This window comes from Cuculus canorus, chromosome 2 (genome assembly GCF_017976375.1).
Source record: "Cuculus canorus isolate bCucCan1 chromosome 2, bCucCan1.pri, whole genome shotgun sequence".
Classification (NCBI taxonomy): domain Eukaryota; kingdom Metazoa; phylum Chordata; class Aves; order Cuculiformes; family Cuculidae; genus Cuculus; species Cuculus canorus.
Window position 1 is genome coordinate 135,683,207 of NC_071402.1, and position 25,978 is coordinate 135,709,184.

General features: G+C 37.2%; 1 protein-coding gene across 1 annotated transcript; it reads left to right on the forward strand.

Moving 5' to 3' along the window:
- Positions 1-1,106: 1,106 nt before the first annotated feature.
- On the forward strand, positions 1,107-21,850 carry HEPACAM2 (HEPACAM family member 2). The gene is made up of 9 exons (XM_054059171.1): positions 1,107-1,233; positions 5,296-5,646; positions 6,866-7,150; positions 12,785-13,081; positions 16,170-16,295; positions 16,380-16,404; positions 16,528-16,565; positions 17,885-17,958; positions 19,837-21,850. Exons 1-9 carry the CDS (start codon positions 1,164-1,166, stop codon positions 19,951-19,953), a joined length of 1,383 nt encoding a protein of 460 aa, XP_053915146.1. The 5' UTR covers positions 1,107-1,163; the 3' UTR covers positions 19,954-21,850.
- The last annotated feature ends 4,128 nt before the right edge of the window (positions 21,851-25,978 follow it).

The following is a 25,978-nucleotide window of genomic DNA, read 5'->3' on the forward strand; positions in this document are numbered from 1 at the left end:
TGTCAGGTGGTGACATTATTTTTGGTGGGACCGGCTTACATTGTTGTTAGCCTGAAATAACCCACATATATTTGATTGTACTGAGCTACTAAGAGTTATGGAAGGCTCTGAGTACTTTCACCTCTCAAGTGAAAATTGAGTTTTCTGTGCTTCTGGTGGGGGCTTAGCACCTTGCAGTACCGTTGCAGTGAGGGGGAAACAGTTCCTTGCTACCAGTTCTTCCTGCACAAGGCAGGAGACAGTCTAGCCTAATATTTGTTAATCCATAATGGTCTGTGTAAGTGCTGTATAGTAAAAACTTAGTGTGTTTTTCTATGGATAAACCATACCTCTCGATGCAAATATTTGCTGTTGTAAACTGTTACTGCACTGTGGGAGGTTGCCTGGTTTTCTGCTGATTAGATTTGTACAGTGAGTGACAGCCTTGGGCAAAATCCAAGTCATACATTAATAATAATATTACTTAAATTTACGTAAGTTAGTGCAGAATAAACAGTAATCGGCAGCTAACTCAACTGTAGTAAGCTGTCCACTCTAGCCACAGGATTCTTTGTTAGAAGGTGCCCAATAGACACTTCCCATTATATGTTGTTTAGAGAAAGGTAACAAAATCATTGCCAGGTCATATTTATGCCGAGGAAAAAAAACCAAGAAAATTACAAGCTTAAAATTGCTAGTAAAAAATTGAGGCAAGGCTCTTGCTCTTAATATTTTTTATAGCACAAAAGGAGAGTCTGTCACTGGAAAAGATCTAAAAAAAAAAATCTTTGGAGCACTATGAAATAAGCAGAACCATCTAGCAACACAGTATTTTTACTAACTAACTAACTAAAGGAGGTTAATACCTATGTAACCTGTACACTGGGTGGGTTCATTTATTTTTATTAATTGAACTTACTTTGTATTCTGTGCCTCATTTATTACATTCAGTGTTATATTTGCTGTGACTGCTGGGTAAGGGTTGCGATAAAGTCAGAGGCAATGAAGATGGGTGCTCATTTAACAGGTGCTCCACTCCCTTTGTTCTTTGTATACACATATTCAAATCACACAAGGCAGGGGACAGGATAGGGCCTGTTAACTCATTGCTGATTTCCCTAGCAAATAAACCAGCAGCTGCAGGTCCAAGCCCCAGCTTAGCACTGAGAAAAAGGTGGGACAGGATGCTTTTGTGGAGCCCCTTAGCCAACTTCTTTTGGGACTTACAGTGCAAAATATATTTTCTGCTTGTAGGTAAGAAACTATGGATTATATTTGATTGTCATTGTGGAAATGTGGATTGGTTTTATAATTCTAAATTTAAAGATATTTCTGTTGTATTGTCACATGTTTTATTTCAAGAAGGTAGCCTAAAAGCTTTTGATCGGATAGCATTATCCTGGTTTATGAGTGGAGCTAGAAACTTTTATCAAATGGCAAAAATAGTGCTATATATAATCTGTAAATAAAACATGTGCATTGAGTAGGTGTATTGTCACATTTTATTAAGTGATATACACATTGTGCGTTCTTTTTATTTATAAGTCAGGCTGGACAGATTCTGAACCAAAGTTTATAGAGACGCTGTTACACATCTCTTTAAAAATGCATTATGTTGGGACAGTGCAGCTACATTATTTTGCAGTTCATTATGATGCCTTACAGTTAATGGAGAAAATTTATATCTAATATTTAAATATACTTGGTATTAAAACTAAATTAGGCTTTCAATCAAGTGAAGAATGTCTTCCAGTTAATAGTATGTGTGTTTGATACCTGGGTGCAGTTTTCATAAGTATATATTTGTTATCCACGCAGTTGATAAAAATAGATGTTCTATGCACTTTGACAGGAATATCCTGTGATTGAATGTTAGACAAACTTGTATTCCTACAAACTCTTATAGTTCACTTTTTCTGTATTTAATTCTTTTTGTAGCTTATCAGTAAAGGGAATATATATGCTATTATAGCTGTAGCACATCCCCCCTTCATGTGTAAGGACAATTTTTACCTTCTTTGTGAACTTCACCTGCTTTCACCTAGTTGCCTCGATTTTAAGCTAAATACTCTGCCAGGAGTTTTGACTTCTTAACAACTGTAGTTTCATATGAAATTTATCAAATTTCTTCTTTAAAAGTAAAAACATTCTTTGATAAAAAAAATACAGTGATTATTCACTTTATCTACATTAACACTTTCCCGGTGTTTATTAAAATCCTACAAGAGGTACTGCTATAGGAGCAGAGTGCTTTGTTGTACACAGTTGTTCACTAGGAAATCTCATTGTGCATCCTTACTCAGAGATACATATTTCCTAATACAGGAAAAGCTTGTGCTCTGTCTCGTGGCAAGAACTGGGTGCACTGGGGGCATGACACAAAGCCCATTGAAGACATTGAACTCTGAGGCAAGAAATATGTCAAACTGCAAGGCTCAGTGGAAGTTGTTGTTGGGCAAAAATCCCCAAATGGGGAAGAGTACGCCTGAGTCCCTGCTGCTAGAACTGCAGGACATGGGAATCGCAAATTCCCGGTCTGTTGTGTCTCTTTTTTTCATAAATGAATATATTTGCAAAAAGTGTAAAAAACTTGCCACTGATCTAATGTCATCTTACTCCAAGTTCAGGGGTTTTGGAGAGCAGAAGAGCCAAATGAACACTTCTGAAAAGTAGTTGAGAACCCAAACTTACTTTGCAAAGGAGACATGCATGTTAAATTCAGAGAATGATAAAACCTCGCTAAGCAGGTTTCAGTTTATGCCGTAAACTCAAAAGTTATGTCATAGTTTTTCATTTAAACTAAATCTGCAGCCTTTGTTTTATGTCAACAAGTATTCTGTTGTGCTTGCTAATACTGGTGATAGCAAAGTGAGATGGGAGCAAAGCACAGATCACTGATCCCCAAATGGAGGTCATTTTGGTACAACCCACTTGCCTCACCATAATTATACAAAAAATAGCCTTCAGAATTCCATTATTTTGGAAAAATCTATACTATATTTAGGAAGCTGTAGAGATAGACTTAAATTATACGGAATTTTACCTGGTAAGAATGAAGTAAGAGTCTGGCACATTGGGTTGACTTCACTATTTACAGTAATTCAAGGATTAGCCATAACACTCTTCAGTTTTAACTAAAAATCAAAACTTATGAAATTAGTTTAATATTCCATACTGCAAAAGATTTGATCTCTGTTAAAGCCAGAAGTATTCCAGCATTGCCTAGCCTTCAACAGAGCACCATTGTCTACAAATAGCTTCTCCGAGTCTCAGCTTGCCTTTACCCTAGCCCTGCCAGCTGCTGTGGAGCTCCTTCATGCTGATGGCACTCCATAAAATCACCCTCGCAGAGCAGCAAAGCCTGCACTCACCCAACGTCACTCCTGAACAGACTTCAAGAGCAAACGGAGTTTCTTCATTGACTCCTTCTGGTCTTTACTAGAAGAATTTGCTTAACTGCAGATCAAAATGTCTTTCCCACCAGTTACATGGATCCACTTTTCCTCATGAATCAAGGGGAATGAAGTTAATTTACGGCTCCTATTCTCACATTTTTAAACATAGAAGAAATTAAGTTTTCCAGCCACAATTCTCTTTATCTTCCTGTATTATGGTGGTGCTTTCTGTACCAGTGATCGCAGTTGACTTGTGCTCACTAGCCCTGCTTGGGTTTTGCTAATTTTCTACACCAACAGATCTGTGAGAAATATTATTTGTTATACATATTTTATGATTACACTGCAGCTGTTACTGGCTTCTTCTCCTACCACACAATTGCTTATTGACAGCTAGACAAACCTCAAAATCAAGCAATGTCATGTGTAAAGAATGAAGAAGGATATGGGCAGATCTTTTAATTGATCATTTACAGATATCCCAGTGTTTGGCAGATGTTTTTGACTTCATTCAAGGATTTAAAAGTTGAAATGTATTTGAAGGGCTACATGATATGTATTTCCCTTTGCAGAAGATGGCGTTCAGTAGGAGAAAAGGAATAGATAATGCAAGGTGAGAGCATTGCCTGTTGCCCTGGGCAGTGCATTCTCTCTCCCTCAGTTTCCAGTGCACTACTATGCAGTAGTAGATGGATTACTTAAACCATTGTTTTTACATAATCTTAGTAATAAAAGGTTGCTTTTTTCCTAGGGTTTTGACTTAGCTCTTGCGTTGTACTATTCAACAATATTGAGCACTCAAAGCTGAGCACTCAAACCTGCAACTGAAGTCAACAAGAGTTGCATCTTGAACATATTAAAATTTTCTTGAATGCATTTTGAAAAATCCAATCCTTAATATTTCAAATTGATCATCCAAAATGAGTAGCTATTTTTGCTGTTAATTTTCTCTGGGCTTAAATTTATCATCTCTAAAGTTGTTTCAGTTATAATGGTGTTCTGAAATCAATTCATTGATGTCAATATTTCACACCATTGCTCTACTTGTGGGTGCTGTGAAAAAGTTCATGTGGAAATCATGCACTCAATCCTGATAGTAAAGTTTCAATACTGTCCTATGCATCTGTCTAAGTATGACACAATGGAAAATTATTCAAAAATAATATATGGGAAAGCTGACATTTGACTGAGGAGTGGCCTTTTTGCACCCTAGTGGAGGCAGGATTCTTAGAGAACAGGACTAATCATATGGCAGAAGAATATTGTTTTCATGTATATCAACAGCAAACCTTAATTCACTTTTTTCCTAAAGTTAGAATACTTGACTTTTGCAAGCTTAGTAATGTTTTTTGAATTTAGCCGTATGTGTATAGTACAGACAGCAATAATAACTAGGTATCATTTTAATTAGACAAATTCTTGGAAGTGCTACTTGTTAGATTTTCAGTCAGTTTCCCAGTGTTACTGGCAAAGCAACAGTAAGAAATTTGTCCCTAGCTAAACCCAGGAAAAAAATTCTAAATATTGAGTTTGCAATTCAAGACTTTTAGACAGTATAAGCTCTAGGAACTGGAAATATTTTAAAGGTAAAACATTTTTAATGTTCAGGTAAATGCACCTTTTCTCATTTTTGTCAAACTTTCAACAATAAAAGATGCTCTGCCCAGAGATGACAAATACCCTTCCTTTGGCTTTTCGTATGTTTTAAAGTTAAATCTCTGAAGGTAGATCTAGTTTCACTGAGGTCAATGAGACTTTTCTGCTTTCTTACTTGAAATCTGAGTCATAACTATACAAAAAAAGTGTAAGCTTTAACTCTGAGAATTTTTTTTCTCTGTCAGAATTTCTCAGTTGAGTTTTCCAGTGTTTCCATTTGTGTTTGGGGTTTTTTTTATGTGTTTGTTCTTTCGTTTTTATGCAGGTATTTGTTCTGCCTTAAAGCTGACAGTACCATCTCATACCATCCATGGTATTGAGGGCCAACCGCTATGTCTTTCTGTTGACTACAATTTCAACACTACAGCTTCTGAAATCCAAATTATTTGGCTTTTTGAGAGGCCTCAAAGTAATCCAAAATACTTGCTTGGCTCTGTAAATCAAACAGTTGTTCCAGACTTGGAATATCAGCACAAATTTACCCTCATACCACCAAATGCATCTTTGATGATCAATCCATTGCATATCAGTGATGAAGGCAATTATATCATAAAAGTAAATATCCGTGGAAATGGGACAATAGCTGCCAGTCAAAAGATTCAAGTGGCCGTCGATGGTAAGTTAGCAAAATATAGATTCTTCCTTTTGAAAAAAAAAATCCAATAGTTTTGAAGTACTGGTTCTTAGTATACAGTTAAAATAATGAATAATTTAATCCATTCTCACATGAATAAATACTAGGAACTAAGTCATGGTATTTTCTACTGCTGATGAAGGGAATGCTACAATATGTCATCTTTAAACAAAATAAATATTTTGACTAATATTTCAGGATCATAAGTAAAAATTTGGAGTATACAAACAGATAACATTAAATTAGAAAAACCTCTAAGAAATGCTTCATAAGGCTCTGCTGTTCTACCAGTCATGAGGATGCATTACCTTTCAAATGGTCTTTGCCCCTGAAACAATACTTCACCAAGGAAATAAGCAACCATTTGCTAACTCATTCTGCCTGCAAGCTAGAAGAGTCTGTGGCCAAGTCACCCTGAAAAAAGTGAAGACCACAATGGGATTTGAGAAGGCAAAATTCAACCCCACCTGTAGAAACTTATTCCAGTGTCTTACTCCTCTGTCACTCCCAAAGAGGAGTCATTGATTTCTGCTGATGACCTTGTGTATATGATAGACACCTGGATCTGAATTCCTAAAATGCTGAAGTTCCTTCTTTGTACTGTGCTTCTTATGATGGGAATAGGGAAAAAAAGGGATACAGAAAAGAACTATCTAAAAGAATGACAAGAGGCTACTCTAATTTATGGATTATATGTAGATCCCTGTAACTCTTGAGCTTGAAATAGTGAAGAGTGAATGACACATTGGCTTGGCATAGTTGTAGCTGTCATTTAACTCCCACACTCATCCCAGTTTGCAGCCATCCTCACAAACAGATCAACAGTGCATTTCGGCGTTGCCCGGAGTCAGCAGAGCTGCAGGCAGCCATCCTGAGGAAGTCACCCACTGTGGGCAATGTCATGCTTTGCACTCTTTTCATTCCTGTGGCTGCAGTGATGTGCTTCTGAGGCAGGAGCTGGAGGCTATGCTATACCTAACTGCAGCCTTTGTCCTATTACCTGTAATATGCAGTCTAGTTTTATTTAAGCACATAGAACAATTCTTTCAGTCACCGGCTAAGAATATGGCCTTTTTTCAACCTTTAACTGCATTTAATAAATAAAATTTGGAATCTGAGTGCTTTACAGAGAGTATCATGATGGAAACTGTAATATATTGTCTTGTCACTTTTATACTCTTCTTATCTCTTTGTTTTGCAGTTCCTGTCACAAAGCCAATTGTACGTACTGAACCATCTTCAGGGGTAGTGGAGTATGTAGGGAATATTACATTAAAATGTACTGTGGGTAAAGGCACAAGGGTAGTTTACCAGTGGATGAAAAATGGTAAGCCTCTCCTTGCCAGCCCCAATTACACCTTTTCATCAAACAATGCAACACTGCTGATTGTTCCTGTTGTAAAAGAAGACACTGGGAATTACAGCTGTCTGGTATCTAACCCTGTCAGTGCAATGGAAAGTGAAATAATTGCACCAATCATATATTGTGAGTATATGAAATATTCATATTTGTCTTTGTATGTATGATCTGGCTGGAAAGAGTGCCTCTAACTATGGAAACAGTCAGAAAAGAGTTGCGCCAACATTATATGTGAGCTTGCATTCAAAATGAGCTTCTTTGTAGCTACCCTAGCACAGCACAGTATAGTAAAAAGATACTCAGTGTCATGTAGTGGTGAAGATGAGTCTGAACTGCAGAATTCAAACACAAACTTCAAGAATTCCACAGTACAGACATCTTCAGATCTGGAAGAGATGTGACTCAAAAGAAAAAATAATCAGATATGTATACATGAACATATTGTTAGAAACAGAGAGAGCAAACTAAAAAAAAAGCTAAGTACAGGAAGTACCAGGCAGAAGGAAGGACTGCTATTAGAGGTTTTTCCTCAAGATCATTTTGAATCCAGTCCTGTTTAATATTCTCATTAATGACATCAGCAGAAAGAGTGCGAGTATCTCGATGAAGTTCACCTATGACATTAAACAGGGAGGACTGAATGACTTTAACAGAGTGATAGAACTGGTAGGAGATTTGCTAGTAAAAAACAAATAGGCATGCACTTTTAGAGAATAAAAACATGAACTTCTGCTGATAAGGTGGAGATGATTGGTTAGTGATTGAACTACCACAAGATTTCTGTGAACTGGCAGTGTGATTCAGGCATGAGAAAGACGTACGTAATTCTAGGGTGTGTTGGCGAGGTATTTCCAACAAGGCAATAAGAGAAATACTCATGGCACACAGAAGAGGAGACCACACATAGAATAATGTGTGCAGTTCCCAGAGCACTGATCTCAAACTGAATAGAAACAGAACAGAAAGGAATGGAGATGAGAACAGAGAACTCAGTCTGGCTTAGCAAAATCAGAGCTAAAAGGACTGTTCGCTTTCTGCATCAAGTGGGAAACATGAGGGAGCAAGAAGAGTTGCATAAACAAAGAGTTGCTGGCAGAAAAATAAACCATAAGCTAGCCATATATTTTGACTAGAATGAAAGCATGTGTGAAACTATGAACACAGATTGTGTTAATGAATGAAATGAGTTGGAGGAAACGAAAGATTGGTTTAATCAGCATTCAACAATTATATTTTACATCTTACAAAGGGCACTCTAATTTTGTTCCTTATCCGTCCTGTAAAGTCAGCTCCCAGTGTCTCCATGTTTTGCAAGCATCACATGGTGTGTATGGGACCTTGCCAGGCTCTAGTCCTCATGTTTGAAGTTGTCAAACTGTCCTTCTTAAGGAAAGCTGAAATCAGACATGTCAGGACCTACCTTGCCACCAGCCCTATTCAGACACAACCATTTTACCCGATGTTACAGTGTGGGTGGCACTATGCAAGGACTGGAACTGGACTCCTGTCCAGCCAAGGGCTGGTGCTCACTCTTGCTTTTGCTGGGCTCTGTAATCTGGCAGCTGGTAGACAGCACAAGCCCTAGACTTACTGTGATTGCACTACCAGCATACTCGAAACCTACGCCTCTTACTATGTCATATTTTCCTCTTTTCCCCTTCTTCTCTGATTATCCATTCTGCTACTTATTTATTTTCAATTATAACTTAGAAGAACCAAATGAGGGGAGGTCTTGCATCTAAAGTGTGTGTAGGTCTCTACAGTGCACTGGGAAAGGATAGAAAGACTGCCTAAATTAGTGAAAATTAACAAAGATTTTGTTAGATGAGAGCTGATCCCTCAGGTGCAGCTTATGAAATTGTCAGCAATGCAGACATGAAGATTAAGGAACGGCTACAAAGAGTCCTAAAAAGGGCAGATATGAATTGAATTTCTGTTCACATTAGACAGAGGAATGATGATAAAATGCTCTACAGGGAAATAACCAGCACTGATGTATCTTTAAGTTATCATTACCGTAATTAAAAAAAAAATCATATTCTTTCCACAACACTGCACATTCTTAAATGCCTGCTTTCATACAGTCACAGTCTCAGCTAAGTACCTAAAGTGCTAAGAATGAAAGCTGCATCTGTATGAGTGTGCTGCCTCTACTGTTTTCCTCACTTTGCAGAGCTATGAACGTGCCTTACACACCTCTCTTTTCAAAAAATACCTGCAAAAAACTTAGGAATGCTCTATCCAGCACTACCTGTCAGCCTTCTTCCAGTGCAATAAAATCAGATTAGGCTAGAAAGGTGTCTGCCACTGTTGGTACCTTTGAAGGACTGCTCTCTTCATTTCTGACACAGCCCCTTCAGCATTCACATTTCTGACCTGTTGCATACAGGATTGGCTCCAGAGGGTTCACTTTCTTTGTAATTTAATATCTAAAAAAAAAAAAAGTTAAGAGAAAATAATGCAATGCTGAAAGACTGCAATACTTGCGTTACTATCCATATCCAAATTAGTGATGGGAATTGGGGTCTTACTTCTGAGCTATCCAAAGTCATATAGTTCAGTCCAACCTCTGCCTGCATAGGAGGTTTTGTTCCAGCTACCAGTTGTCAATAACAATCCAGAACAGGCTCTGGGATCTCTATGTGCCATATGTCATTACAGCGAGGGAGTTACAAGGGGTGATTAAAAAAAGGGTAACTCACAGTAAATACCTGCCATCTGCTTGGAAACTGTAACAGTCTCATGATGATAGGAGCAATTGGAAATATTCCCACAGAGCAGTGAATTGTTACTCAGAACAGGTGATTTATTATTTTACAAGTCATTTAGTTAATTGGCTTTACTGAAACAAGAGGCTGATTTCTGTTGGGAATGATACTGGAAAGGAGAAGTAGAGTTGAGCGATCCACAGAGGCTGACATTGTGGGTTTTGCTGAGAATTAAAAGTCTTGTGTTTTATTCTTTGTTTCTCATTAATAAAATTACATATCTCCATTAGGTATGATGATAATGCACTCCAGAACATGGCTGTTGCAGTAGCGTGACCCAGAAATAAATTGTTTCAAGACTGGAAGAAGCTGCTGTCATGGAGGCTGCAGTAGAAACTGCCGTACTGCAGAGACAGAATTTAGCAGATGAAATGGGATTTCTTCCTCATGAATTTCCAGAGCTAGAATATATTTAAACCTAGAGAGGAAATGGTTAATTACCTGCTTTTCAGAATCACCCTTGAAGCTGTGTATCTCTCAGCTACCAAGTGTTTAGGGGTTATGATGATGTATGCGATGCTTAGGAGAGGTTAAAGACTGATTCAAAAAAAGCAGAAGGGTTATCCAAGGCATGTGTTGACTTCATCAAAGAATGACACTTTCCAGATCTTGCCAACATTTGACTATTTTTAAGAAAAGCTTTCTTTGTTTTTTTTCAAGCATTCTTCCCCAGCCAGTGTGTCAGTGTTTTCATAATGTTTTCTTTTGATTTGCAGCTTTCGTACAAAAGCGTAGCTGTGTTTTTGGTGTTGTCTATTTATGCTGCAGTGTTATCATACTGATAAAAAAGCAAAGCTTAATTTAGATTCTTTTGCAGACTGTGTCAAATCTCCCACGATAGTGAGGGGGCACAGAGACCAGTTAGCAATTCTTACCATTAATTTTTTGTTTATGTGAAAATAAAAGCTAATTCTTCTAAGAAAGATGAGTTGGATAGGAAAAAACACTGATTTGCTCTGTAAAGTAAAAAAAGTGTGTTCCTGCCTATAAATAGTGCACAAGGGGATTTACATTTGTTTATTAAAAAGTCAAAGTTCAGTACATCACTCTCCTTTCCCATCTGAAAAAAGGGAAGTAAATGCCGATAACGGGTGACTCCCTGTGAAAGGCTAATGTTCTAGGAGGGCACAGAAATGTGCAGTCTGAGAGAGGTCAGCCAAGCCAAAGAGATGATGGTAGGTCTGCAGTTCCCAGAAACACTCATTACAGGGGCAGCTGGCTCTTGAATACAGTCAAACAAGTGACTTGAGATCTGCAGAGCCTGTGAAGAAGTAGCCTAGCATCTAGAGTTTAAAAAAATCCCTTGATTCTTCAGAGTGGCCTCTGCCATGTAGGTGGGAGCAGTGCTAACTCATGCTGAAGTGAATCAATATTGCATTTCCCAAGTAAATATTACGCAAGATGTTGTGTTTTCCCTAAAATGAGATTGCAGAAAGCATACTACTAAGAAATAAGCAGAGAAATAAAGAAGCTTAATAAGTTTACACTGTGAAATATGGACATTTGGTTAAAGTGGAGTAAAGTCAGGCCATGGTGTGATAATCTCTATTCTCTTGTCTAAGCCTTCACAAATAGAGAAAAAAAACCAGAGACAAAATAGCTTTTTTTGTGCTGCATGCTTTTCGCCTACGTGTTCTTGAAGAATAATGTCGTGTCATTAAAAAGACAGAAAATAAATAGAAATATACATGTTAGAGGAAGCTCTAACCTCAGCCTGAATTTCCTGATGAGAAATAGATTCTGAAATGTGCCAATATGCCACTTCATGTAGCATGGAAGTTCACATCCAGATCCAGCTACATTATCTTAATGTTTCCGGACAATGATAGGAAGGTGGAAATATTACTTGATTGCACAGTCTACAATGGGCATAATATTGATTTACCTCTCTTTTTGCTATGCCATCCTGGGTGAGCAGGAGCTCACTTGCCAGCAGCTTTATAGATCCTCAAGGATCCTGTCTCCTGCTCATTCTACGTATTTTCTTCTTTTGGCTCCTGTCAGTACTAGATCTCTGCATTTTTTATTATGCATGTAAGCCCTTAGGGAATTAGCATCATTAAAATGATTAGTTCTTCGGACTGGAAAAAGTAATTCAATAATATTCTCTACACAAATTTCTGCTTAGATCCCTGTAAAAATAGATTTTAAATATAAAGATATAAACACACCGTGATCTGAAATGATCTGTTAAAAATCGTATGGGAAATAGTCTTATCATATTTAAAGATATTGTTTTCTTTCCCATTTTCCCATGAAGATTAACCTCAAAAAATACTTTGCTGCTCAATTTTCTGAGTAATGAACACATGACTGTTGAACAATATATGCCTCTTTTAATTATATTCAGAAACACAGCTTGCTTTCAGCACAAGGGTTTACTCTTGAAAGAAACATAAATGCTGAAATATTGGAAGCCTACTAGAGTGAGGGGAAGGCTAAAGTTTATTTTAACAGTCATTTAAGGAAAACTTTTCCTGAAGTTTTCTGCAGCACATCCCACTCTGTATTATACCTTCCGCAAATAATTATTATACTGCAAAGAATTACAGTGAAGGCTGACATCCTTCAGGGGCAATTTGTTCACTTTTGAATGTGCAGAGAGATTACTTTTGCCAATAAGTTTGGTGTTTAAGTAGGAAGGGTCAGATATGCTCCTGAAGAAGAAAGACTTGCTCCTTTAATTCACAGCTTTTCCAACAGTTTTCAGTTTTCATTCTTTTTATCATACTGAGCAATGTAGACCTGTACTTTTTCATTAAACAGCAATTAGATCAGTCTTAAGTGGGTGTAGTCTGAGATCAACCTAGTAGAGACCACGTTATTGAACTGAAAGCCTTTTAATTGAAGTTATTTAATCCAATGCCAGCCATTCTAAAGGCTACTCTTATTTTAAAATTCTAAGTTTAGAGCTATGCTTCTATTTGAAGTTTAATTATATACTTTGATTTTAATTTTTCCACTGTGTGTGGTTTTTTTTTTTCCAATGCAGATGGACCTTACGGACTTAGAGTTAAATCAGACAAAGGTGTGAATATTGGGGCAGTATTTACAATTGACATGGGAGAAGTTATACTGTTCGACTGCTCAGCAGATTCAAATCCTCCTAATACTTATCTGTGGATCCAAAGGGGTGACAATACCACTCGTGTAATTAAATATGGACCCCATCTGGAAGTTGTATCTGACGAAGTGGCCCAGAAGACAATGGATTACATGTGTTGTGCTTTCAACAATGTGACCGGAAAACGAGATGAAACTCACTTCACAGTCGTTGTTACTTCTGTAGGTGAGAACATTAATTCATTGCTGTAACTGTAATATCTGAGCAGGCTGTCAGATGCAGAAAAAGTTTTTAGTCACAGTGTGACACAGCTTAGGTCAAGGCCCACGAGGATGCTGAGGTTTTGTCAGATTTAACACTGAAATATATTTGGCCAATTGGAACTGTATCACTTGAGTAGAAATGCTTCCTTGGAAGGCAAACCACATCATGACAAGTAACATGGCCAAATTATGTGTCTCTTACTCTGTTTCTTACTTTTTGCCTTTAAAAATACTAAAGATGAATAGAATGATGTGGAAATCTGCTGAATTCCAAGGTGGCCCTCTCTTCCCAAGGGCAGATTTTGTCCAAGGCTTGCTATTCCACAGCTTTCAGGAGCTGTGAGCCCTGAGGCCACCGTGTGATCATTTCATGGGACAGTTTCAAGCATATAATACTGACCAAAATAACTAGGCATAGGCTCACAGTAATGAAGGTTTTTAATACCTTTCCAGTGTAGTTAGGTATTATAAAAAACTTTAGTTTGTTGTGTGATGATAATGCAAGCTATGATGATGAATGGTTTTATTATAATCTGCTCAAATATTTCACTGTCATATTTATGAGTCCCTGCACAGACTGCTGGGTTCTGCTGAACACATTTATTATAACATTATAACCTCAGTTCCTCTATCATATTGCATTTAATGGCAACAAAGCATTTTTTTTTCAGAAAATTTCCAGAAGCATGCAGTGAAGAAAAAGATATTGAGGAAGTCTGATAACTCTTATTAATATGTATAGGTAAAAGTATTTTCAGATCAGGAATGTATAACATTAATGCTCAACAAGATAGGATAGATTGCCTTTTAGACTATTTAAGAAAGCAATTTTGCTTGTGCAAAGCAAAGAGCTTGGCCATTTGTTAGTCAGGTAAACAAGAAGAGCAGATGTCCATCATTCAGGCTGACTCATGGGTTTATCACAAATCAATGGCTTTCAACATACCAGAAGGAATAATGGTTGCAATTTTACAATTTTACTGCACTTTAAAACTACTTATTGGGTTTAGTGGTGAAATAAAATGCAACCAGAACTGTGTGTCAATAGAAATAAACATAATATTTCTCCAGGAAGTTCATGTAAGCTATGATATGTATGTGAATATTCATCAATAAGTGTTAAGAGAGTCAGCTGACATTTCCATTCAAATGCCAGAAAGGAGGGAAAGCTCCACAGTTTCGTGTTTTGTTGCACTTAGAAACATACGTTTCCTAATTACAAATATTTTGCGTAAATAAATCTTGTTAAAACATTTTGTCCTGGGTATGTAAAATTAAAAAGTATCCAGTTCCACCTCTACAGCCATTTTTTTCCGGCTGAGTATTTATTCAGATAGTTCTAGATCCAGATGCCAAGCCTACACTTTGCAATGCAATTACTTCTTAAGAGGTATAAATTTATACATGAGGCTAAACCTCAGAGATCCTGCTAAATCAGGCTAAATTGTGGTTGACACTGATTGAACACACTAAGCAAAGACTATGAATATTATTCCATATCCCTTCTTCCTGTCCCCATAATCCTAAATACAGAGCCTGGACTGTGCTTCTCAAAACACTGGAATCCCATTTTAAGCAGCAACAGGAACTTTAATGTTTCAGAAGACCTTACATGACTTCCTCACCTAAGGGACTGAATCTCATCTGTATGGCACTATAAACAACTGCCTAATTACTGCTAAAGATCATCAAGAAAACAATTATATCAATAATTTACAATTATATTAATCACTGTACTAAGCTGTTACCCAGTTTTAGCTGACTAGTTAGGTTTTAAAATAAGATGTATCTCATTATGCACACAAGCCTTTGCTCAGTTCTAAAGTTGAGTCAACTTGAGTGTGTTAAATACACGTGAAGAGCACATCTTTGTTTTCTGCACTGGTATGCCTCTGGAGATAAGATTTATGAGTCCAAACTTGAAATTATTCATTTTGGAAAACATTTTTAAGGACTCGGATGAATCTCTGGTGTTTGGTTTTTGGTTTTTTTTTTCTGAGGAAAGCAGTACATTCAAGGTGATTCATTTTCCCATATATTTGGGATTCACCTTGTTTGGAATCCACATATTTAATCTTTGTGATAACTGCCAAATAGCCAGCACAACATAAGTGAATTACACGGAGATGTACGTAGATATAAGTAAAACTGTCTGCACAGGAGTTCATAAATGTACTAGAAACATATCCAGCTAAATAATACACATTTGTATTTTACTTATAAAGTTGTCACAGACAAATATGCAGCATTAATCTGTATGGATTGTGACACGTCCCTGAATTACAAGAATTCTGTACAATTCAGAGCAAAAGGAAATTAAGAGTGCACCAGCAACTATGTCTGGCATTTACTAACTTTCACTTTCCGGTCTTTATAAATTCTATGCAAATGTTTTCAACATGATTTTGTGTATGTAATTATATCCATATTGCATTTGTGTTTTATCAGTAAATCCTGCTGGGAAAATGCATATCTCTGAAAAAGATCCAAGAAATGGAAAGAAATATTTTGGATGTATTTAGACATGAATATGAACAAACATAAGTTATTGGCTTCTGATGGGGTTTAATAAACAACCAGGTTGTCAGTGATTTGAAAATCTTTATAAAAACTACAATATTGCAGCTATCCTCTCCCACTCACAGCTCCTACAGCTAGGAGGATTTCCCTCCCATCCAGCACAAACCGCTCACCTAATTGTCACATCACTTCTTGGTAGTTCGGTGTCTTTATGCCTAAAATCAGAATATTCATCTACTTTCTGTGGTGCTGCAATTTGTACATTATGTTTATTGACCTTTGTTTAGCTCTAGGTACCAATCTGTTCTGGACTCATTTCCGATAGTCATATAATTGCTTTTCCATTTGAGGAGATATGTGGGGAAAAAAATATTACCAATTTAGAAGCACCCAAGTTTTGTATCCATTTTGTATCTCTGTGCTGCTTTACTAGCTTAAAGTGAATTTCAAAAGATGCATTTTTTCAGTGTTATTGTAGCAACTTATGCAGAGCAAGAAACTAAGTATAGTACTCATCTTTTTTGTCACAGGATTGGAAAAGCTGGCCCAGAAAGGAAAATCTTTGTCTTCTCTTGCAGTGATAACTGGAATTTCATTATTTTTGATCCTAGCTATGGGCTTTTTATTCATATGGAAAAGATATCAGCCATACAAGGGTACGTAAAAGTTAAGCACATCCCAACTCTTCCTTTGGACTATCAGAGAAAAAAGAATGATTTTTCTTTTTTTCTTCTTTTCAGTGATACAACAGAAGCTGCAGAGCAGGTACAAAAATAAATCATTCTTGGGTCTCGAAATCCTTTCCATCAAGAGAATTGCATTTTATCATATTAATTTTCTTTTCATGGCTTATGACAACAAACTGAAAAACATGTTTATGTTTTCTAGGCCAGAGGCTGATTACAGGAAGGCACAGACATTTTCAGGTAATGCTAATGAACAAAATGTGAACATCAAGTCAAGTCTATTCCTGAAAAAAATTACCATCTCCATATACAAAAAAAAAAAGAAGGAAAGGAAGAGAAGTGTGTTTTTCACTTGGATTACGCATCTACCTCTGTGTTTGCTTACTTAAGATAAAACCAAGATGACAAGAGGTCATTGTGGGTTCAGGTCATGGCTGGAGTTCACAGCAGCATGTACCTTGTTGGCTTCAATTCTAGCTGTTAATGCCAGTTAGTCACCTGTATTCTGCTCTTCTCTCCAATACGAAATCAATTAGTGTTATTATGGGACAGCAGTGAAAGGCGATGTACTTGAGAGGATGGCACTTCTAAATATTCATGGCAGCAATCAGTGCCAGAATCATAAGATCTTAGTATGACATTACAGTACATACATTTTAGCCTCTACCCGTTCTATACTATTTTTATCTGTGTCATTAGGACCTAATGTGTTTTTGTCACTGCCTTTTTTTCCTCCACAATCTTTTACATATCATGTTGGGCAGGAGAGGCTGGAGACCAGCCATCCTTTGGAAAGGTAGCACTTCTGTTCCCATCTCTTTTTACCAAAGCATCGGAGCAGGCTATAAGTTGTTACTTATGAGACAATAGAGAAGCATATGAAGCTTAGGAAGGTAAGAAATTTGCTTGAACACAGAGAGTCTTTCATTCCAGCAAGTTTATCAGAGGAGAGAATCTCAGCACTGTCTTTAGTGCTGCAGCCTTGGGAATGATGCCCAACAGACATCCAAGAGACTCAGATCTCCTTGGCAGTGGGAGGGTAGAGAAAGAGAGTTCCACTTTAACTGCGAATTGTTTGTGAAGTCCCGGATACAATCTGTCAACTGGTTTAATGGCATCTAGTAGTATCATGTTCCATTTTTTGTTCTCAGCATTATAAAACATTGAAGTGGTACTGCCTCATGCAGCCTAGACCTGTTGGACTTACGAACTGGGCCTCATTTCTGTAAGAAATGAAAGTAAATCAGTCCGATTAGACTTCCAGCAAAGAGTGTCCCAATAGCTCTACCTAAACTATTTACTGAGATGAGCAAGAGGTTCCTCTCTTGATCTGCGGTGTTGGAGAGAGCCAAACACCATGCACACCAGTTTTACAGCTCCCTGCCTCACTCCACAGCAGCTTAGGAGCTGGGCAGGGAAGTGGTTTAGAGCAGATCAAACAAGCAGTATTCAGATGTTTTTAAAAATAGGCCATATTACTTTGCCAGTCATATTTTTCAGGTTTGTATTACATCTCAATACCCTTTTTATCATTTTTTTTTTTTTTGTTCTAACTTTAGGGCATGAAAGTGCTTTGGATGATTTTGGGATATATGAATTTGTTGCTATTCCTGATCCTGCCAGTAGTTCTAGGGTATGTGATTTTACATTGTAAACTAATAGTTTCTTTTCTAGTTCTTCAGGTGTACCAAATATCTGTTCTAGAATCTTTCTGTCAGTTTGCTTCAGTTGCTTTTTACAGATGTCTATATGACACCATGTTCATGGTAATTGTTTACCAAGTATTTGCTCTTTCTTTACTGTTTTAGTAGTTTAATATTTGTATCAACATGGTGCAGTAAGAAACTAACCATGCTCTACAGACAATCACAGTTCAGCTACCCTATATTAAAAGAGTATTAATAGTTTTGGGTAGATGGGGAAGCACTGAACCTCTTGTGTCACTTAAACCAATTAACTATTGTGATGCTATTTTCTCCCTTGGTCCTAAAATTGCTACTCATGCAACATAGAGCTTTGGCAGTGTAGAAAAGCCTCAAGGGGGTATTTAAAGTTTTCATTGTAAAAATATGCGAGCTAATTCTCAGCTGTATTTCAATATCTCAACTATATTTTGTTAGCTTCATGCATTACGGAGGAGGACTTAGGTGCAGGAATTTTGCAAGCATTAAAAAACCTACTACATATGTTAATTCTCTGCATTCTGGCTTTGCTGACATTCTGGTGTGGTATAAAAGGACAAGTAAAAGATGAGAAACAAGGTCACAAAATTAAGGCACAACAGACTGAAACTTGGAGGAAACAGAATAAACACTTTCCCTTTGCTAGGGAAAATTTCTGACAATACAATCTTAAACCTTCAGAGAGCATCAATACTGTCAGGTAACAGAGGGCTCTTAAAACGTGGTGATGTGACACAGGGTCAGATCAAGTCGCACCTACTTAGCTATTATGATTAGTTCACATAAAACGTAATGTATTTGCAAAAAACATAGATTAATAAACCTTTGCTAGGGTTAGATGATTGAAATAGACATTTCTAAGATTAGAGTGCCGTTGTAAATGTTAGTGACAGACTTTTACAGCAGCTGAGATAAAAGGCTTGTAGAAAACAGCAGAGATGAACTGCATCTGTGAAAGTCTGTGACCATAGGAAGATTATTGAGTATGGAGATCAGATCCTAAATCACCACAGCCTCAAGCACACTGTGATATCCCTTAGGCTGATCATATCGCAGTTGCAGAACAGGGGCTTTAGGAGGCCAGGAGGGAGAGAGAGGTGACAAGGACAATGGAATAGATGTACAAGCAATAAAATCTGTTCTAATTTCCCACAAAATTTCAAGAAACAGGAAAAACTCCTCTGGTTTATATTCAATTATTCAAATTTATGGCATTGCGGATAAAGTCAGTGTTTGATCCATTTTAGTAAGCTAGCAGAAAAAGGAAAAAATAAGAAAGTGGAGATATTGAAGAACTAAAGGTTGTATATAGGCAGAAAGACTGAGATTTCCTTACAGATGAGGTGTTGAGTTGACGTAAGAGCAGATTTGTGTGCATATACATGTTGAATGATTTCATTGTTACTTCATTTATGGAAATCCCTTGCAGTTCCCTCTCTTGGACACGCTGATGGGAGTTTTATACTGAATTCTTTCCCTGAATATTTTCTCTTTTGTTGTGCATTCTCCTGCTTCTCCCTTTATTAGGTGTTTTGACTTGTGGTACACTGATATAAAATAATTGCTATATTAAATGCGAGAGCTGCATCCTAAATGGTCTAAGATCCTTACTGAAGTTAAAACTATTGCTTGCCTAACTATAAATGTGATGAAAACTGGCTGGAAATGAAATGTGAACTATTAGAGATGAACTGCTAAATCCACATGCAAACCATTGATAAGGAAAACTTAAAAAAATTAAAAAAAATGAGACGTTAGATTATCAGTTTAATTTCTGGTCATTTTTTGCCATTTGTACTTACAGTAGGAATACTTTTTGCTATTTTTAGGTTTCAAGTCAATCTGTTCCTGGCTCTGACTTTGTTCCAGGCCAGGATATGCTTAGTACAATTTATGAAGTTATTCAGCATGTTCCTGAGCAGCCCCAACAAGATCATCAACAGTAAGTTAAAGCCTGTGTGCAGTCATGCACACTCATGAAGCTCAAAGACAAATACTTTTGCATGCAGAACAATTTACATTTTGGTAGCTGGTGTTTGATTCCAGTGAAAGAGATAAGTAAGGAAAACAAGTATAAGCTACATCAGTTCCTCACTGTTTCTCAAGACTCCAGTCCATCGTTTCATCATACCGGTTTTGTCTACATGTGAAAACAAAAACTAAGATCTTCAAACGCATTTTCAAATGAGAATTGCCAAATGTTTGGGGAGGGTGACTACAGTTTCATGGCACTGAGACATCAGCACTTCCTACTGAGCAAGTCAAATCTTCAATCAAAGCAGTTTAATTGTCAGCATAGCTTCGACCTGCCAGCCCTATGCCAAGAAGAGATGGAGGAGTGGTGAGGGTGCAATGTTGAAACTGGTCAGCTGGTCAATAACCGGTTAAAATAGTCACTGAAAGGTTAACAGACAATGCTTAGTTACCTGAGTAAGCAATGTCTTAATCTATATCTTGACTAATGGTTTAGAACAAAAGTATTCTTGTTCTGCAATGCTGTGGCTGGAAACTCCACAGAAACACTTTTGCTGAGTTAAATACTGGAAAGACCACAGCATGTTGTGCTTATGCAGTTAGTGTCTGGTAGTCCTGGTTTTGTTCAGATCACCTACTTCATAGCACTCCTTGGCATAATAAGAATGAATACACTGTAAAGTTTCTGTAATTGAGGTATAGCTGCCATAAGTCTGTTGTGAATATCTACAGTCTTTCACACAAATTAAAAACAGCACACAGGATTTTACTTGGTAACAATTCTATTATATCACACTTTCCATGTTTTTATGATGTGTTCTGCTTCATTTATGGTTGAAATGGAAAATACACACTCTTACCAATATACTAATCAGTTGGCTGAGTAATCACAATGTTTATGTGTTTGCATTAGCATTCATTACTTACACTATTAAAAATTTTGTGCTGGTGACATCTTTAACTCTGTGTCCAAGTTATGTATGCAAACACACAGCCTTGCTTGTAAAAGCAAGCTGATGAGTGAGAAAACAATAACAAATTACTAATAACATTTTTGTTCTGCTTGGAGTTACTCACTTTCAACCTTAATATGATTTCTTAAAGCAGATGTAAAAAGTGGCATCATAAAGCACGTCTTTTCTTATTCTTCCTCCCACATGTATTCCTTCTCAAATGTCTCATTGATACATGACCCCTCTAAAAACTAAATAAATTCTAAGTAAAGATAACTTGAACTTTGTGACACTACAGATTTCAAATCAAACTTTGCAAATCATATTCTGTAGTTGTAAAGGACTTATTTGCATAAACCCATTTTGCTGTTCTTCTCATATATCAAGATTTTTAAAAAGAAATGTAGGAACACACTTTTTACTAATGAGACAAAGTCTGCTAAACTTGATAATAAGTGGAGTACTCAGACCTCTTTCATGAATTTTCCAATTCCTGACCTGCCATGAGCACTCTGAGTGGTAAATAAATAAGGACAACGAAGTCCATACTGATACTTGCAGCAGGATGCTTCAGCATTCAGTATAATGAAGAAACAAACCACCACAGAACAGGGAACAGAGCTGGGAAAGTAATTCCAGACTCCTATATGATTGCTTACAGATGGATCCCAAGGACCTGACATGCAGCCATCTGTACAGTAATCAGCAATATTCATGGGAAAAATGATGCAGAACTTGCCTGCACTCTGCTTATGGCAGGAATTTGCCTTTGTGCAAAAGAAAGGAACAGATGCTGAGGGGACCATACGGGTTTTTTGGTAAAGTGATCATTTTACTCTAATTCCCAGGTGTTCTCACTAGAACTGCTGCTATTTCATAATTTTTTTAGAAATAATTGTCCAAAGAAAAATCAGTCAAACCCACTGTTTCATTCTCAGATTTACAGTCTGAGACTCTTTCAAATCCTCTCTTTGAATCTAACTTCTACAGTGTTAGCTGATGTTCTCTCACTTGCTGTTAGAAATCCCAGTGCCAGTACAAGCAAATTCATGGACTAGCTGATGTCTAGCACTCTGGGAATAGTTTCCTTCCACTTTTCCTTAGGCTTTTGTCAATCAGATTTTTATCCATTTATCCACACATGCACATATACTCAGGAACTCTAAATAATTACAAAATTTTAGATGTGCCCCTTGTCTTAAAAAGGAAGAATACCACTGGAAACTAATTAAACTCTTAAACTCTTTTGGTTTCAAACTGACAAACTCATAACCTAATTGCGGTCAAAAAATGAGCTGAGATGTTAGCTGGCTCTATTCTTTTACATTCGCATCGTCCCTCTTCAGAATAGCCTTTTGCAGATTTGCATCCCCTGCTCCCCTGCTCGAAGGGGAAACATTAAATCAGTTTTCAGTTTTTGAGGAAACTGTTCTGTTCTCTCTGGGCTCTATAGTCACAGAGTTTTACATTACTGCTACATACTCAACTGTTTAATTAAGAACACTCTTTTATGCCATTTGGCTTTGGTTTTTAGTTACCCCTGCATATTTTTTAAATTAAATATCAATCCTGACAAACTGGAAAACAGGCTCTTCCACATATGAGAGAAATCCCAAAATGGCTGCAAAACCTAATGCTGAAGAAGTTTAGCCAGCTTTTGTACATAGACAGCTCATTACTCTTCTGCAAGCAGAAAGTGTTTGTGACTTATGTTTCATTTTCACTTGAAATGAAGATAAAATTACATCATCCTCCTCTCCTCTCAAGTGCACTGTTTCTCTCAGTTCAAGCTTTAACCATATCACAAACTTTTGCACTGCCAGATACGAAAGAGCAACAAGGATGCAAACCTTTGCCAGGCATTTCAGCACAGGGTTTGCACTGTGGACTACATGGATTCAGCCTCCTGTTACTGCTCCCCTGCAGCAGGTGTTCCAGGACATTATTGTTGATAATATATGAGCAATTTGAAATATCTATACTGAAAAAGCAGCAATGTGGGGTGCTATATTAGCCATTACGTTATTTATGGCTTGGACCTGCCTTATCTTTTCAAACCTAGAGATCATATGCATATTAAAAATACCACGAAATATCACTGTGCTACAAACATGCCCCTGGTGCTTGTATTCAGGCTGGAGAACTATTTTACTTTTGTGTTTAAAGAAGCTGTTGGTTTCTTTGTGTATTCGCAATAGTGTTTTTAAGGGAAAGAAGGGCAGCACTGTTTTTTCCTAGATGTATATGAAGACACAGGGAACAGGAAATCAAAACAGATGAAAATACAGAAATGACTTATTTATATTTATTATATATTGAAAGGAAATGACAACAACTTCAAGTACGGCAAAGGCTTATGCCAGCTTTCCTTGAAATAGCAATTTCTCTTTAGACTGACAATTCCTTTCCTTTGGGTTCTCCAAACTGCCTATTTTTTAAATACTTTTTTGCTTATTTTTAATTCAGTTTCTATAAAAATAAGGTTTTTTTAAATTCCTTACATTTTTTTCCTTATTTGAGAATCCAGAAGACAAAGTGACAGCTTAAAAATTGCCCTTTAAAACCTATATGTTTTATTACAATAACGGGTGGGAGGCGTGGGAAGGAATCAGACCCAAGATGCCTCCCATGGCTGTTTTATTTTTAAAAAGGCAAAAATAAATGTATATGGGAGTTTTTAATTTGGATTGACTTTCACAAGAGAAGGTCTCTATATTGGCATGAAAAGTAATAGATGCGATATGTCAGATTGAAAAAGACATTTGGGGTTTAAAATAAAGCCATTCTTTCAACTCTTTTAATGTAACATTATTGTTTAATTTACAAACATAGAAACCAATCTGTCAGGCAGTTAGAGTTCTAAAATATACATATGTATATTATCGAAAATAATGTGTTCTTATTAAATTCTGTTTGCTTTGCATTTGAACTCGTTTTCTATTTGCTGCTGAGAAGTCTGTTTCTCATTGACTAGAAGAGTAAATAATCCTTGAGTAATTTTTGCAAGCTGCAGAATGTTCAGGCTATATATGCACTAAAATTATAATTTTCCAGTGCAAATAAAACCACCATTGAGATTAGTGCTAAGGTGATCTCAAAGATAAAGTAGTCACCAGATTTTCTCTTTAAGTAATAACCCTCTGACACGAAGGTAGAAACACTTGGGCAGAACTCTGAGGTGCTGAAGCTGTCCTGAAGGTTTGAGAAGCTGAGGGGACATCCCCAGGAATTCCTCCATCATTCATTCGAAGCTGACTTCATTTGTATGTTTCAAACTGGGACAACCCTTTAGCATGTGCAAAGTCTGATATTCAGCTTCTTTTCTCCTCCTCTTCATGTTGGAATGGATATTTTAATTGCTCTGAAATGAGTGTTCAGATTTTGGAAGCGCTCAACACTGTTCCATCTTACCACATCTGATGTCACTGCAGGGCCACATCGGAGAATTTTAATGAATGAAAAAGAAAAGTTTTTCATGTTGGATTCTTGGCCTTTTCTCACTGGTAGTATGAGATTCAAAAGCTTTTATCTATTGATTTGAAATCCGTACCAAAATGTTCACCCATTAAACTAGACGATGTACACATCAGACTGTTCAAATGTGAAATGAGGATAATAAGAATGCAGCAGCTCTTCAAAATTCGGAACATTGGGTGGAAAAAAATATAAAAAATCCTGTCATATTTTCTTCTCATTCCCTTTGGTGGAGGCTTTTGCATTTTATTTGCCCACCAACAAGGGTGAAGAATGGCTTTATTTGATGAAGTGAGGCTATGGACTTCAGATCAAAGGTTTAGAAGACAATCTGTAATTGGAAGCAGAGCGTAGGCACAGCAATAGCAGTCAGGGCAACTCCAGACACTTGTACCGAATAACAAAGTGGTGTGCAGTACTCAAACTTTTCTCACTGCGTGGCTTAAAGGCAATTCATAAGAATAATGAAGAACATTACTTTGGGCTTGCACCACTCTTTATAAGAGAATGCTCCATCTTACACTTTGTTATGACTTTGAAACATTAACACCTACAGGACAGTAAACTAATACTCCATAATCCTATTAAATCTACAACAAGATCAAGAAGGCCAGTGGTACCCTGGGTGGCATTAGGAGAAACTTTGCCAGCAAGCTCGGGGAGATGATCCTTTCTCTCCACTCAGCACTAGTGAGACACATCTGGAGTGCTGGTCCGGCGCTGGGCTCCCCAGTACAAGCCAGGGACATGCTGGAGCAAATCCAGCAAAAGCCCACAATGATAATGAATGATCATCTGACCAACAACGGTGAGCTGAGAGAGTTGGGACTGTTCAGCATGAAGAAGAGAAAACTATGGGGGATTTAAAAATGTTTATAAATTCCCGAAAGGGATGCAAAGAAGACAGAGGCAGGCTTTTTTTCAGTGGTGCCCAGGGACAGGACAAGAGTCAATGAACACAAACTGAAACACAATATATTCTGTATGAATATAAGAAAAAACATTTTTTTTATTGTCAAGGTGGTCACACACTGAAACTGGCTTCCCAGAGAGGCTGTGAAGTCTCCATCCTTGGAGATCATTTTAAACCCAACTGGACACAGTCCTGTGCAATCTGCTATAGCTGACACCGGTTATGAAAATCCACAACTGGCCCATGCCGACTAAGAGAAGACATTAGCATGTAAAGCAGATTAAAAGAGTAATTATTTTATTTGTGTGCATGAGGTGTTCCATTCAAGTTGGGGCACCCTGTATGCAGTTTTAGAAACATTTCAAGCATTCAGGTGCAACACAATTTGACTAATTGCTACTTAACAAACACACATTTCCATTTACTAAATAGTAAAACTTTGCAAAGGAACTATATTTCCACAGCGTCATCATCCACCTTCTTCTCTGTTGATCTGATGACCCCGGAGTCAGTCTTACTGTAAGTACTTATCTATGATGACAGACAGTGGAAGGCTTTCAAAGACATGTTAGAAAGGTTAGGATGCTGGCATTATCTTGGTTGTCCAGGGTATCTTTTATCCTTCAGGGACATCTTCTAAGATTCCAGGAAGCAAAG

Excerpts from the sequence above, each read along its gene's own strand:
- HEPACAM2 (XM_054059171.1), top strand. The coding sequence starts at position 1,164 with ATGCTTTTGTGGAGCCCCTTAGCCAACTTCTTTTGGGACTTACAGTGC. Across the intron at positions 7,151-12,784 it reads AATTGCACCAATCATATATT|ATGGACCTTACGGACTTAGA; the intron begins GTGAGTATATGA and ends TTTCCAATGCAG. Across the intron at positions 16,566-17,884 it reads GAAGGCACAGACATTTTCAG|GGCATGAAAGTGCTTTGGAT; the intron begins GTAATGCTAATG and ends TTCTAACTTTAG.